The 15,196-nt window shown below is 31.9% G+C and overlaps 1 protein-coding gene across 1 annotated transcript in view; it reads left to right on the forward strand.

Moving 5' to 3' along the window:
* Positions 1–3,333: 3,333 nt before the first annotated feature.
* Positions 3,334–15,196, forward strand: part of LOC143054585 (uncharacterized) — a 37,467-nt gene continuing 25,604 nt past the window's right edge. The window contains exons 1-8 of the mRNA XM_076227600.1: positions 3,334–3,414; positions 5,001–5,273; positions 5,993–6,163; positions 6,550–6,798; positions 8,469–8,639; positions 11,933–12,196; positions 12,976–13,149; positions 14,137–14,211. Coding sequence (XP_076083715.1) covers positions 3,348–3,414; positions 5,001–5,273; positions 5,993–6,163; positions 6,550–6,798; positions 8,469–8,639; positions 11,933–12,196; positions 12,976–13,149; positions 14,137–14,211 — 1,444 coding nt within the window. The 5' untranslated portion in view covers positions 3,334–3,347. The remainder of the gene's footprint in view (positions 3,415–5,000; positions 5,274–5,992; positions 6,164–6,549; positions 6,799–8,468; positions 8,640–11,932; positions 12,197–12,975; positions 13,150–14,136; positions 14,212–15,196) is intronic.

Raw genomic sequence — 15,196 nt, forward strand, 5'->3', positions numbered from 1 at the left:
ACAGTATCGTAACTATATTCATTCTTGATATGTCTATTTAAAGGTTTTGTTAGCGTTTGAGGTGAATACAGACATTTTTTATGCTTTATAAAGAATATTTCCATAAAAAATTGGATGTGAAACAACTGAACGTATAAGAAGTCTGCATGTATGCTAATGCCAAAAGTATATAATGACAAATGTAATAAACATCAGTTATAAATATTTTTATAATCATATTTTTAAAAATGTGGAAATGCAAGCTACCAAAGTGAGAAACATACATTATCTAATTGTAAACAGATACTAATTTGCTTAAATTGGATATATATCATATGAAGTTTTTTTCACATATTTTTATTTTCCCTTCCGAATATGATTTGTTAAATAAAACAGGGACCCCTCTATCAGCTGTCTTTGACTTCTTAGGTTTTATTTTTAAATGTTAAACGCTGTACCCGTATTTATTACATTTTCCCTATTATGTCTTTTTGATCACACATCGTTGTCAATATAATATAATTTCAATAAACATAAGGAAATGCCTGTTCCTAGTCAGAAATATGACAGTTGCTATCCATACGTTTTATATGTTGATGGGTTTAGGCTTTTGATTTTGCCTGTTGCTTAGGGACTTTCCGTTTTCAATAGTACTTTCTTAATTGATGAGATTTCAAAATTTTACAAACATAAGAAAACAATATAGGTCACCGATTGGCTTTTAACATTGAGAAACCATAAGAAATCGTACAGCCAACTATGAAAGACCCAAACATAATATAATGATGCAATGTATGAGAGAAAATTAAAGGCCTAATTTATGAAGTAAAGCTAACGAAAAACATATACTATATAGTATGATAGACATAAACTATCTATAATTACTGTAATACATTGCCTTGAACTGGGACAAGCAAACACAGAATGTGTTGGGTTACACATGTGGGTGAGCGCTTGTCATTCAAAACCATTTTTCAGGTGTGCAACAACACATAATCAAATTGTGAACATCAGTTGCAGATGGCGAAACACATATACATTAGATTACATCAATACAATATACAAAAAACCACCGATATAGGAATATTCACGGCAATTAAAAACTAGTTCAAACCAATTACAACTAATAAATAAATGATGTTTACTATTATCTCGTATTAGTTACTTGGGTCCAAATATTATCGTCGTATTTTAAGACTCTGATAAAGACTAATGTGGGGGAGAAATTTATTCGCCATTGTATGTCTGTCTGTTAACGTAAAGCTTTTTTTATAACAGTGACAAAACATTTCAAATCCCTGGTAATCAGACGTCGTGTATTACTTTGAAATCCAAATACATGTATTTTCTTGGATACCCTCCGTCAATGTTTATAATTTTGCAATGATATCAAAGCGTATTTCTTACCAATAATGTACGCAATTTATCTGATTCTGAAATGAGATCTCCTTAAATTGTGAGTTAAAAAAAAAATGTACAAAAGTGTTCATAATCTAAGGTTCATTGGTATAGATTCTAACACAATAAAGGGGAATATAAACAGAACGAAACCAGTTGCTCCAACAAGACTCTCGTCGCCTTCTTTGCCACCTCAAAAGCGAATTAACCCAAAGCATACGTATATAACTCTAAACAAATCATAAGCAAAAATAAATACGTATTTTGAAAAGCAAGACAACAGAGGTGTAAACTTTAAAAAAAAATGGTCTGTTGAACCATGTTACCTTCCTGGCGCAGATAGGTCATTCGCTTCGAGTCGGACGCATATGTTTTACATTGTCGCTTATAACACGTATTTTTATTTTACGTATTGATCTTTTCCTCAATATTGACGCAGATGGACGACTTTACACGAAAATCTATGATAAACGTGACGATTTCAACTTCCCAATTATCAATTTCTCATTTCTCAGCAGTAACATACCCTCTGCCCCTTCGTATGGTGTTTACATATCTCAATTGATACGTTATTCTCGTGCTTGTTCACACTATACGGACTTCATATACATGAGTGTGCTCCTTACGCAGAAACTGCTCAAACAAAGTTATGAGTAGGACAGATTACAATTCACACTCCGTAAATTTGATGGACACCATCACGAATTGGTACATGTAGGTCCATACGATGTGGCTTTGACCAAACTAGCTGAGGACATTCTTCCCACATGGTAGATTGTGGTTTATCATTACGTCGTATAAACTTTTGATTACCGAATGTGACTTATACCCGATTGTGACTCTTTTGCTGAGTGTGAATTCGCATTGCTATAAGACGGTACTCTTCTATCCCAAATTCATGTACAATGTATTTGGTTTTGATGTTATATTTTTTATTCTCATCGGATTTTGTCTAATGCTAAGTCCGTTTCTGTATGTATTACATTTTAATGTTGTGTCGTTGTTCTCCTCTTATATTTAATGCGTTTCCCTCAGTTTTAGTTTGTTACCCCGATTTTGTTTATTGTCCATCGATTTACGAGTTTTGAACAGCGGTATACTACTGTTGCCTTTATTTACGTAACTATATATTTAACGGGATTCCATGTTTTTGATTATTTTAGATCGCCCAAACAATTATTAACTTTGATGTATAATACAAATATTTTGTGTTCACCATGTCCCTAACCTCCTCCGAAAACTATTTTGTCACAGCTTTTTTCAAGTACAACGGAACAAAATCACTTCATCTTTGGCGAAGAGTCCGGCAGTAATGCATTGCAACTTACTGTTTGAATCTGTGAGATATCTACATGGGTTTTACCTACATAATTACCGATACTTTGATATTTTCATTCAGTTATTATCAACACAATAGTTCGTCACACGTTTCTGTACAATCCTTGCTCTTGATTACGTTATATATTGACAAACAGCTTTGTAGCAATGTGTTGTAAAAAGTAAAATAAAAGAATAACTGAACTCCAAGGAAAATTCAAAACGGTAAGTCCCTAATGAAATGACAAAATCAAAAGCTCACACATAAAACGAATGGATAACAACTGTCATATTCCTGACTTGGTAAAGGCATTTTCTTAAACAGCAAATGATGGATTAAACCTGGTTTTAACATGTGGGTGGTTATTTTGATCTGTCTAACAACTACGTTCTTGTCGATGACAATTCTGAATGACGAATAGTGCTAAACTTAGCACGACAATGCATACATTCTTGTTTGTATCGAATACGTATTTTAATGCGTACAAATTCAGTCATGTACGTAAAATATTGCATTGATATGTATAAAATTTCAATTAACCTTACGATAATATTCTTTTGAATGTGTTTACCAAATAAGCGTGACGTGTCTTTAGTTTAAGGTCAATGTTCTAATTAAGTTCCTTCTTCCGGATTTCATATTAGCGAATATAATGAAGAATGTTAGACTTTTTAATCTCGTCCTGACGACTTTATTTATATTGTGTGATGCAGTCGCAGGTTAGTCATTACTAACATAAAATAAATAATGTTTTACAAGTATATACATTGACGTCTTTTGTAGACATATTGTCGAAATACTATTATATGTTTGAGAAGTAGTGAATGTTCGCTTTATTCCCTGAACTACATTTTGAAAGGCGATTTTTAAATCTATATACTGCGTACATCTATGGCATTTGATTCTGTGAATAATCTATGCCATAGATGCACACTAAAATAATTTCCAAAGTTTAATCTTATAATAAGACATTGAAACGAAAACTTACAGTAATTTGAACCTTATATTGAATTAAAAATTGGGATTAGAAGAAAATTATCACTCGGTTTATCGGAAAATGCTTGTATATGCTATACTTGAATCAGTAAGGCTCCGTGGATAGAATAAACATGATACTGTATTTATGTTTTATGTCCATCGTTTTTGTTACATGAATTGTAAACTTGCTGATTACTCAACACTGGGAGTCAGAATTGTATGTGCTTGCAGAAAAAGTACACAGAAAGGCACGTCTTTCTACCCGGAGACAGTTTTAATTTTGTTTGAAAATGTAAGATATTTTTACCATCTTTTGTTTAAGACACATTTATATAAGCAACAGGAACCGATGCATTCACGTTGGCAAAATAATATACGTAGGTAAGGGTTTCCCCTGTCATCAACGTACACATATTAACACAAACATCTTAAAGAAAGTTTATCAGGAAATAATTAAGGATACTTATAAAAAAATCAACAATCAAATATAATTTGCATATTTTAATAAAAACCAGATTTTTAACTTCGTTAGCAAATAAGGAAGAATTGGTTGTTGTTATCTAGCAAGTGATCTTTACCTGTAAAAATACATGATTTATGTTAATGATACACGCAATAAACATGAGAAAGAACATTGAGTGAAATTCAAATCCCTTGGGTTAGCTGTCTAAACAATTATACAGGTTTACTTTAATCACAAAAAAAAGTAACTCAATATATGGTTCTTTATTATTATTTTGTTTTTGTTTTGTTACATTGATCAGTTTCTTCTCATTCGATTTATGAAATTCAAACATCGGTAAACTTCAGTCGTATTCATTTACGATTTACATGAATATAGTTCTTCGTATTTCTACAACTTTGGGGCCCTTTTAAAGCAGGAAATTTGACATTAATTCAAAATGTTTAACGTATACTGGTTTATATGTTCGGAAAATAGCTATCAAAAGTACCAGGATTATAATTTAGTACGCCAGACGCGCCTTTGGTCTACAAAAGACTCATCAGTGACGCTCATATCAAAATATTTATACAGCCAAACAAGTACAAAGTTGAAGAGCATTGAGGATCCAAAATTCCAAAACGTTGTGCCAAATACGGGAAAAACAGTATTAATTAAAATAAAAGTACTTCAATGAAAATTCAAAACGGAGGTCCCTTATCAAATATCAAAAATCAAAGCTCAGACACATCAAACGAATTAAAAACAACTGTCATTTTCACTATCATATATCAAATATGTTATTTCAAAATTAAAAATGCATGACGTGCATATCGATATTAATGCTAATTTAGCCAAAGCTATGGAATAATCATTTTATTTCAGACAGTGATACTCGAGTGACATATGCGGTCAATGGTACTGACATTCTGAATTGTACGGCTGATAAACAGTCGAAGATATATATTGACTCAGTCGATTTTAACTCATCATTGTGCAACATTACTGATACAGCATTTATACGGCACTTCAGAAATATATGCAATGGTAAAACCGTGTGTGGATTTAGTACTATGAATGAAATCAGCGACCTTAACATTTCATGTTCTATAAATGGGACGGACAGTAATCTACCTGACGTTTACTATCACTGTGTTCGTAAGTATAATTTTAAAGATTGTACTACGATAGTAGACCTAAGTTATTAAAGATAAACCATCTCACATATTTTGTCTGCTGAAAGGCAGAGTTAAATTTTGTTAACAATAATTCATGTACAGCAACTTAGTAAATTGCAATTATGTCTTATTAGATATTTGAACATTTTAACGTATATCTAAAACAATGTGGTGGCTATTTGCATATTGTAAACTGCTTAAGCCTCATTTTTTTTCACAGACAAACATGTTTATTAAAAGTTAAGCTAACCTGCATCGGCAAGTGAAGCTTTTTATGTTTGTTCGACGACTGCTGATACTAGTATTTTTTATCTCAATATTTTGAAGAAAAGATAAAAACGATTGCAGACTGTAAAAAAAATCTTACAAATTCTTGTATACGCGATGCAACCAATACACATTGTCGCTTATGCATTTTCTAGTTTCCAATTGATTTAAATTCTGTTAAAAATACTCTGAATATAGATTCGAATAATATATAAATATATACATTTCCCATTTTCTTTCTTAATTTTATGGTTTCAAAATATAAGTTCTCATGCATCGTAATGTTTTGAAAATCGATATATGATGAATAATGTATTCTGAATTTACTTTCGCTCTTCCTTTTTTTTGCCAGTGTGTGAGTGTATATTTTCTCGACATAAGTAAATGCTGCATAAAATCTTTTTAATTTTCGTGTGCAATTGTTTTGTTTAGGTAATGGCATGTGGTCAAATTGGAGTGACTATTCCATTTGTTCTGTCACGTGTGGTGGAGGTATACAAACCAGGTCCAGAATGTGTTCCAATCCAGCTCCAAATGAAAATGGTCAGAACTGTTCTGGTAACAATGTAGACGAAAGAAACTGTAACACACAAAACTGCTCTAGTAAGTCTTGAAACGTTGTTACATATATGCTGCATGTACATTAAATGTTTGATGCAGTTTCGAACATGCATCATTTAATTCACACCTTAACCAATTTTAGAAAAAAAAGAGTACTGTTTTGTAACCAATCAATGTTAAATCCTTTAGTTTTTTTCTCATCCTCGTTACGTTTACAGCATGCTTTCCAAATCCTTTTTTTTTTAACTTAATAGTTTTTCAAAAATATATCATCTTAATTATTCAACATCCATTACAACAGCTTCTGTCTAATGTTAGAGATGTTGCTGTTTTCATGAGACAGATAACTTCTAAAAAAAGTTAAGTTGATTTTAAATAACACTAAAAAAGTGATAATTGGGTCATATGTACGTGATGTATAATTTCAGATCCTTTTACTAAGCATTACTTGGAGGAAGAAACAGCTTATCTAAAATGCTCAATAGAATTCAACGAAATAATAAAAATAGCAACTATCAAATATGAAAAAGGAACCTGCAGTCACAATGATTTGTATGGTATCGGGAATCTATGTGATGGAAGGACAAAATGTGCATTCAACGTGACAAACAGTAATGTCGGTAGTTCGTGTGGTGCTAATGGAACGGCATCTCTTGGAATTACGTACAATTGCATACGTGAGTTATACCTTCATTTATATCTTTTAATAAGACAACCATGTATTTTGATCCAAAATACATCATAGTATGTGTTTTATTTTGAAGATCAATAATAATCATAGATTGACCTTTAAATACCAGAAGATCTGAAGCAAACGTTAATAGGATTGCAGCTACAAAATACAAAACAATATAAATGAACATCTAGAAATCATGTTTAAAACAATAATACTATTTTTTTCAGTAGACTACTTGATATGAACACATGATAGTACAATGGTCATTTATACAATTTCTCATAAAACGTGTGTAAATAAAACATGTAAAAAAAAAAGGATCGACAAAACGGCTGTTATAGAAAAAAATATAACTTTGAGCGTTTAAGCCAGAGACAAGTATTTTAATGTGTTCACACGTTTGACAATTATCGTATGAAACATCTATGCAGGAGTGTATTCCTAGTTCACTTTTTTTTTAAACGGAGAAACGAATCCTTATTCTCCTTTTCTAAAATTTGAAAGTAACTGTTGCTACTGGACAGCTCCTCGAAACATAGGCTAATAATCTAATGTGTCAGTGTTACGAAACTGCAGTGATACATGTATATAAGAAAACATGCTTGCATGTACACTGTATTTAGCTGTTATTTCTGTTTTCCGTTTTTGTTTGAGCGTTTTGAATAAAGATTAAACAACAATAGTTCTTCGAAAGTTACAATCTTTATCTAGCTTTTTTTCCAAATAAATTTATGAAACCATGTCGACAAGAGTGTTATGACAAGACTGCGAAAAGTTATAACGGGTCTTTTTCCTTTCGGGGCAATTAGAATACGATTAGGCAATGAATCATAATGCAAATTAATGCATTTCTTTGTCTAACCACAATACTTAATCCTTTTAGTTAAAACAATTGTGATACCCTTTATATCGATTATTCTTTACAAATTGATGTCCTTTAAAGACAAATTACAAAATGCATGCATGTTATCAAATAAACAATCGGCCCTGTAAGCCAGTTTTCTCTGTTTGTTTTGCAAATCATTATATTTGAATATAAAGCATTGCGATAGAAATAATATTTTTTAAATTACGGTCGGACAACTTAAAATCAAAATAAATCATTACAAATCTCTTTTGTTTAGATTTTCTGTCCGTCCGTCCAGACTTTTTTCTTCATGCTTGAAGATATTGATTTGATATTCGGTGTATTGTTTTATCATGACAAGTAACATGTCAAGTTCGATTTTCACGATTTTAGATTTTCTCAGTAAAAGTCCTTTCCCTAGAATTGATTTTTTGCTGAAATACTGTTTAATTGCTAGATTTTTGTTCAAAGGGAAATAACTCATTGTTTAACTTTCACTAGAACTAAATTTTGAATGAAATACTTATTAATTACTTGATTTCTGTTCAAAAAGGAAATAACTCATTTTTTAACAGATTTGTAAAATACATTATTTTAAGATAAATGACTTTTTGGATTTTTTTCCTTTTCTTTGGCAACTTGTTTGAAGAGGTGGTAGGTTTGTTTGTTATTTTATATAGTTTAATTCATGACAAGTTATTGATTAAGTTAGACTTTCGTTTCATTTCAATGATTTGTTTTAACGGTAGTTGACAATGTATTGCCATGCAATACTCACAGAATGCTTGTTCATAGTTTATTTAATTCTACATATTGTTCTTAAGGAAACGGTGGATGGTCAGACTGGAAAAACACAACATATTGTCCCGTCAACTGTGGCGGTGCATTACAAAATGTAACACGTACTTGTACAAACCCGACCCCTAATGAGCTAGGAGCCTCGTGTTTTGGGACCAGTTTTAATGAGCAAATATGTAATGACAATGCTTGTCCTTGTAAGTACAGTTGTCAAATATTATGAGTGCAATTAGCGTCGCGCGAAATCTATTTTACATACTAAAATTTGAAATGAAGATATTTTAGTTAGTTTTAGTATTGTTTGTTTTGGATTTAACGACGTTATGTGAGAACGAGATTGCCCAGATATTTTTTGCATATCTATGGTGTGTGTCCACAACAACAATGTGGTTTCACGTTTTTAATAGTTGTAAAAGAGGGACGAAAGATACCAAAGGGACAGTCAAACTCATAAATCTAAAACAAACTGACAACTCCATGGCTAAAAATGAAAAAAGACAAACAGAAAAACAATAGTACACACGACACAACATAGAAAACTAAAGAATAAACAACACGAACCCCACCAAAAACTAGGGGTGATCTCAGGTGCTCCGGAAGGGTAAGCAGATCCTGCTCCACATGTGGCACCCGTCGTGTTGCTTATGTGATTACAAATCCGGTAAATAGTCTAATTCGGTAGGTCATATTCATGAAAGGGAAGGGGATTGTAGTTACGACGTAAGGAACATATCCGATATCATTTGTGAAACGGTTATTCCATAACGGTCAACCAACTCGTGATGGCGTCCGTAAAATTTACGAAGGGATGATTTCAACTTCACTATTTGTAACATCAGCATTTTTGTGAAGACCTACATGTATGTATGAAAATTGTAGTAAGTAGATCATGTTACTTTGCATGATAATTCCTTCTCGTCAAAACTATGTGTGTCCTTTTTTCGAAAGCATTATACAAGTATTCATATATTTAACAAACCCCATCTAAAAGCAACACAACACTTAAAGAAACAAAAATGCTTTTCAATTCTCAATTTTATGAGGTTAAAAATGTTCGAGAGGCAAATGGATCATCAAAACAAAACACACTAAGATTTACAAATGACAAGTAAGATGTACACACTCATATTGTTGAACGCATTATTTAAAATGTTAATTTCATACTGGCACATTTGTATTCGATTGAATAGCTACCTAAGATTGTCATTAATATTTTATATGAAAACTTTGCAAACAAGTTAGTATGATTTTTTTGTGTTCATTTGATATCAATACATTTATTTATCTGTTCTTTAATGCAATAAAATGTCATTTGCAAACAATAAAATATCTAAGTAAAACGATAGCAGGGGCCAGGGCAATAATGAAAAGAGTAAGCATGAATAAGTATTTAAACATCCAAACATTATCATGATTATGATATTGAAATAACAAGTATGAACAAAGATATAACAAACATGCAAAAACTCTCTCACGGGCAAACACCCCATAATTGTAAAATATAAGGACACACACCACGGGGACATGTTCTACTGCATCAATACAGAACGATCAACACATACTGCTGTTCCGTGAAAACGTTGCATAGTGTAGTCGTTATTTCATGTCAAAAATAATTTGTACCGTACGATTGTTCAATCTGACAATTTAATGACCCAGGACTAAACAGTTTCCTGTTCCTCATTAAAAACAAATATTCACCCAGATGTCTAATATAGGGGGAAGTTTGGATACCACTATGACGTTTAACACTGTCACATTTCATATGTACCTGTCCAAACTCAGGACAGGAATCCACCGTTTTTCGTTTGTTAATGTACATCATATTTGGTTTTGGTTTCATAGTATTGTAACTTGTCATGTGGCTGTACCACTGACCGAGTTTTGTGAAGGTTAGTCACCTCCGCCGATGTATAATCCCGCTACGTTCTATATGAGTTTGTCCCTAGTCATGTAGGGACCTGTAATTCAGTGGTTATCGTTAGTTGCTGTATATTCTATGTGTTCTTCTTTAATAGTTTATACATAGGTCTGAGAATTAATATTTCAGATAACTTCTTAAAGCATAGATGAGTATGGTCCGTCTCTAAAAATGGGCGTATGTATTTTTTTCACTATTTCAAGCAAGAAGTTTTTATTGACTATTTTTGATTGCATGTATTGCTCAATTGCTTAAACAAAATTGCATCTAAATTGTATTACCTTTGACATCAACCTATGTGCAGATAAGAATATGTTTTTAGTTACCTATACCCAAAAATGTCTTGTCTATTTCCTGTGTTGGTCTTTGTATTATGTATTCGGGTTTTGTTTTCTGTAATTAGTTAAGACTTCAGTTTTATCATCATGTATATCTTTGATATTCATTTGTAAAATTTACTGTTTGCAATAGCATAAATTATTCTAAATAATAAGGATGTTCTTATCACAAGCAGAAAACCTTAGCCGTATTTGACACAACCTTTTTCAACTTTTGATCCTCAGTGCTGTACAACATTGTACTTTTTTTCACTTTCGAACTTTTATATCTGGGCGTCACTGGAAAGTCTTGTGTGGACGAGGCGCGTTTTTGGCGTATTGAATTTTAAACCTGATGCCTTTTGTTATCTATTATTCATGTGTTTCTTTGCATAATACGTTGTCCTATTTATTTGTAGTGTAGTCCTATAATATTATGTTGTCATTTTAATGTTATATTTAACATTGCCATTAAAGTGCGAGGTTTGGCATGCCACAAAACCAGGTTCAACCCATCATTTTTTCCTTTAAAAATATCCTGTACCAAGTCAGGAATATGGCCATTGTTATATTATAGTTAGTTTCTGTGTGTGTTACATTTAAACGTTGTGTTTCCGTTGTGTTGTTTGTTTTCTCTTAATTTTTAGTGTGAATTCATATTACTATAAGACGTGTAAAATTATAGTCCTGGTACTTTTGATAACTATTTACGGTACTTATCTATCCCAAATTCATGTATTTGGTTTTGATGTTATATTTGTTATTCTCATAGGATTTTATCTAATGCTTAGTCCGTTTCTGAGTGTGTTACATTTTAATGTTGTGTCGTTGTTCTCCTCTTATATTTAATGCGTTTCCCTCAGTTGTTTGTTACCCCGATTTTGTTTTTCTGTCCATGGATTTAGAAGTTTTGAACAGCGGTATACTACTGTTACCTTTGTTTACCATACGTTGTTCCTTGAATACAATGTTTACCTCGACATCCTAGCTTGCATGTAATGCATCATCATAGGGCAGACCTAGACTTAAATCAAAGAAGACAGACATATGCACCAGGACAAAAAAAACATTAGATACACAAACGGGCATAAAACACACTTTAAACAGCGGTGTGAATTTTGAAAACAAGAATATGATTAAAACAGAAGGTGCACTTACACAACCTAGGAGAGTTAGCATTTTCGGTTGACTGTGTGAAACAATGTATTACTCTATTTTTTATACATGGACATACTATAATATGTTTTTATAGTGATAGGAACCGTATGTATTGATAATGGAAATGTAGTGACATGCAATAATGGATATATACAAATGAGACGTGCATGGTGGAAAGCAAGTAACGGATGTGGTGAACCTGGCAGCACTTCAAATTACGATGTCGTCCGAGAAATGAAAGAGATTTGCAATGAAAGAAAGTCTTGTACATTTACAGCAAAGGATAGTACTTTTAAGCTGTCATGTAGACATCAATTTAAAACATGTTCCGAATTAGAATATCAATATATATGCAAACGTAAGTGTTATTTGATTATGAAATATAGTAGATAGCAGTCCATAATTGTTGTTGATGAAACATTTATGCATTAATAGATAAAAACAATAATTGATAAATTCACCATCGGACATGTACACGTCATATTTGTTGACGCCGATACCCATTTCAAATGTGTTGATCGAGGCTATTTTCCACTGAAATATTTTTTTATGGATCAGGGCACGTCTATCTGTCGTGAAATGTATTTTCCATACCAATCACACATTCGGTACTCCTTGGCATGACCCTACGGCAAAGGACCGAACCACATCTAGCTGATTTCAAAGATATTGACCCGGGTTTTTCGACACTTAAATAGTTTTCTTGTGTCCAGGTCCGACTAGCGACCAAAGAGGTCCACAGTTATTCCTAAATGTATTTTTCATATCAGTCACAATATCTACCAGTGCTCCTTATGGTAAAAGTTCCTTACCAGACCAAGCATATTAAAAAAGTGTTGATTGAGGCTAACCGCCACTTAAATATTTTTCTTATACCCGTCCCGTCTTGCCACCACAGGAGTTCAAAGTTGTTCAATACTGTTTATACTGTCTGATTACTTTCATCTAATCTACGTGAATATTTGAGCATATAATCAAAATTTATCGCAAGATTCCTATTTTTAAAAGATTTATCATAAATTTATAAATTTTAATGTTTCAAATATATTCAAAATTTTAAGATTCTTATATTGAGAAATATGTTGTAAAAGAAAACGGACCCAAACATTGATATAATTTGATGTTGGTGTGTTGCAGAAGCAAAATGGAATACGTGGACCGAGTGGTCATCTTGTTCTAAATCGTGTGGTACTGGTGAACAAGTTAGAACACGCAACTGTTTAAACCAGCTTAACACAACGGACGGTTATTTTATTGACTGTGAAGGATCGTCTGAAGAATCAAGAGTGTGCAATACTATTCAGTGCCCATGTTTGTATACATTATTATAATGCAATCTACTCCCTCACATTCATTAGATATGTGACATTCTCCAGTGAAGTTGTAAAAATACCAATTACTCTTAATTTTGACTGCCTTTAATCAGTGTACAAAATTATTGTTACCTTTTATATTTTTTATTGTACGCTCCTTGTCAATAAATTAAAGCATAAGTGTATATGTATGCAATTCAAAAGTATTTACAATCAAAAATGCTCGGAGAAAAATTCGGGGCAAACCCGAACTTTAATTAATATCTCAATTATTTTTAATAATGATAAATGTTATAACTAGATATCGTTCAGTTTGACTTCTTTATGCCTGAACAAGCGCAGCTTTTTGGAATAAGAATATAGAAGGCTTCATGTTATTATCTTGTGTCAGCGTAGAGTTACATGTTTTTGTTAACTTTAACCCTGAGCAGAAGCACGTTTAAACAAAGCTTATACATTCTGTTTACCACAAATTTATATTCGTATCAAGTAGAAAACATTATATTTGCCACAGAACGTTTCATATCAATCCATCATTTTCATCGTTGAATACACTATTGAAAACGTATTTAATAAAAAAAAAAAATTAAAAAAAAAACATTGGATATGGGGTATATATCCATGACACAAAATCAAAACATTTGTTCATGTAATTTATACGTTTTTCTCGTTTCTCGTTTTTTTTATATAGATTAGACCGTTTGAATGGTTTTACATTAGTAATTTTGGGGCCCTGTATAGCTTGATGTTCGGTGTGAGCCAAGGCTCCGTGTTGAAGGCCGTACATTGACTTATAATGGTTTACTTTTATAAATTGTTATTTGGATGGAGAGTTGTCTCATTGGCACTCACACCACATCTTCCTATATCTATAAACACAAATAAAAAGCACTATAATTGTGTAAGTTGTGATCTACGGCAATGTGGAGGTATATATTTGATTAAAGTATCAATGCTAATAAATTATATGTTAAAATTTTCGCAGATTGCAATGGTAATACGCTTCCTAATCACATGCCAAGTAATCGTCAACTGAAAAAGGATGTCTCTACTAATTCTGGTAACATGCAATGTTTTATACTTTATTGTTATTTCACTATTTTACTGCGTTTTTACAGGACTGATATAACCAATGCAAGTTTGCTCTATCTTAAAACTTGTGGAATTCAGAAAACGTGAGGAAACAGTTTATAATAAAACAGATTGGGTTTTTTTCCAAATAAATCGGTATCAGTTAGAAAATAACATAGTTGTTTTCGAATGCCAAAAAAAAAAAAAACGATAAAGCAAATACTTTTTTTGATTCCATAAGATCTAGAAGAATTTTGCACTAATGCACATATTAGTTTTGTTGTTTGTTGCGATTAACTTGTTATAATTAAGTGTGATTTTAATCATTATGTTACTTCCTTATAAAACCTATTACTATGATGAATTTTTAAATATATTTAAAGTCATAAGAAACGAGTGACCGGTTAAATATAATGTTCTTCCAATTCTTGAACCAATGCATACAAACATCATTAACTTAGTCTTCTGTGCACGAATTTATCATTTTTTTTCGTGTAAATTTCGTATAATCGTCAATTTTTTTTCAATCGGTCAGTGTTGTTGTGAAAATATGGCAGGTAATTAAAGTTCGTGTTTTGAAACCAAAGTTTAACGATTGTCACCTGTTTGTCAACAATCGACAAAAAATCAACAAAAAAGCATGGAAATTGAGCACGTGTTTAACATGTAAATTCAGATAATAGTTTATTTTAAGGACATGCATTGCGTATTGTGATCACCGGATTTTTACGAGATGGGTCACACTGAGGTCACTTTGTATACGGAAAATATGTCGGGGGAATTGATTCCTGGAAGAATTAAGAATTAAAGTAAACTTCTTCTAAATATGAATAGATTAAAGAACTTTCTTCCGAAAAAAGTATATGTGTACATAAGTTTTATAATGAAAACCACATTGAGCTATAAAAAAAACCATATGCATTATTTTTTTTTTTTTTGATTTGAGGTTTCTTATGACTTTGAATGTATTTTTA

Source organism: Mytilus galloprovincialis, chromosome 12 (genome assembly GCF_965363235.1).
Source record: "Mytilus galloprovincialis chromosome 12, xbMytGall1.hap1.1, whole genome shotgun sequence".
In the NCBI taxonomy this organism is placed as follows: domain Eukaryota; kingdom Metazoa; phylum Mollusca; class Bivalvia; order Mytilida; family Mytilidae; genus Mytilus; species Mytilus galloprovincialis.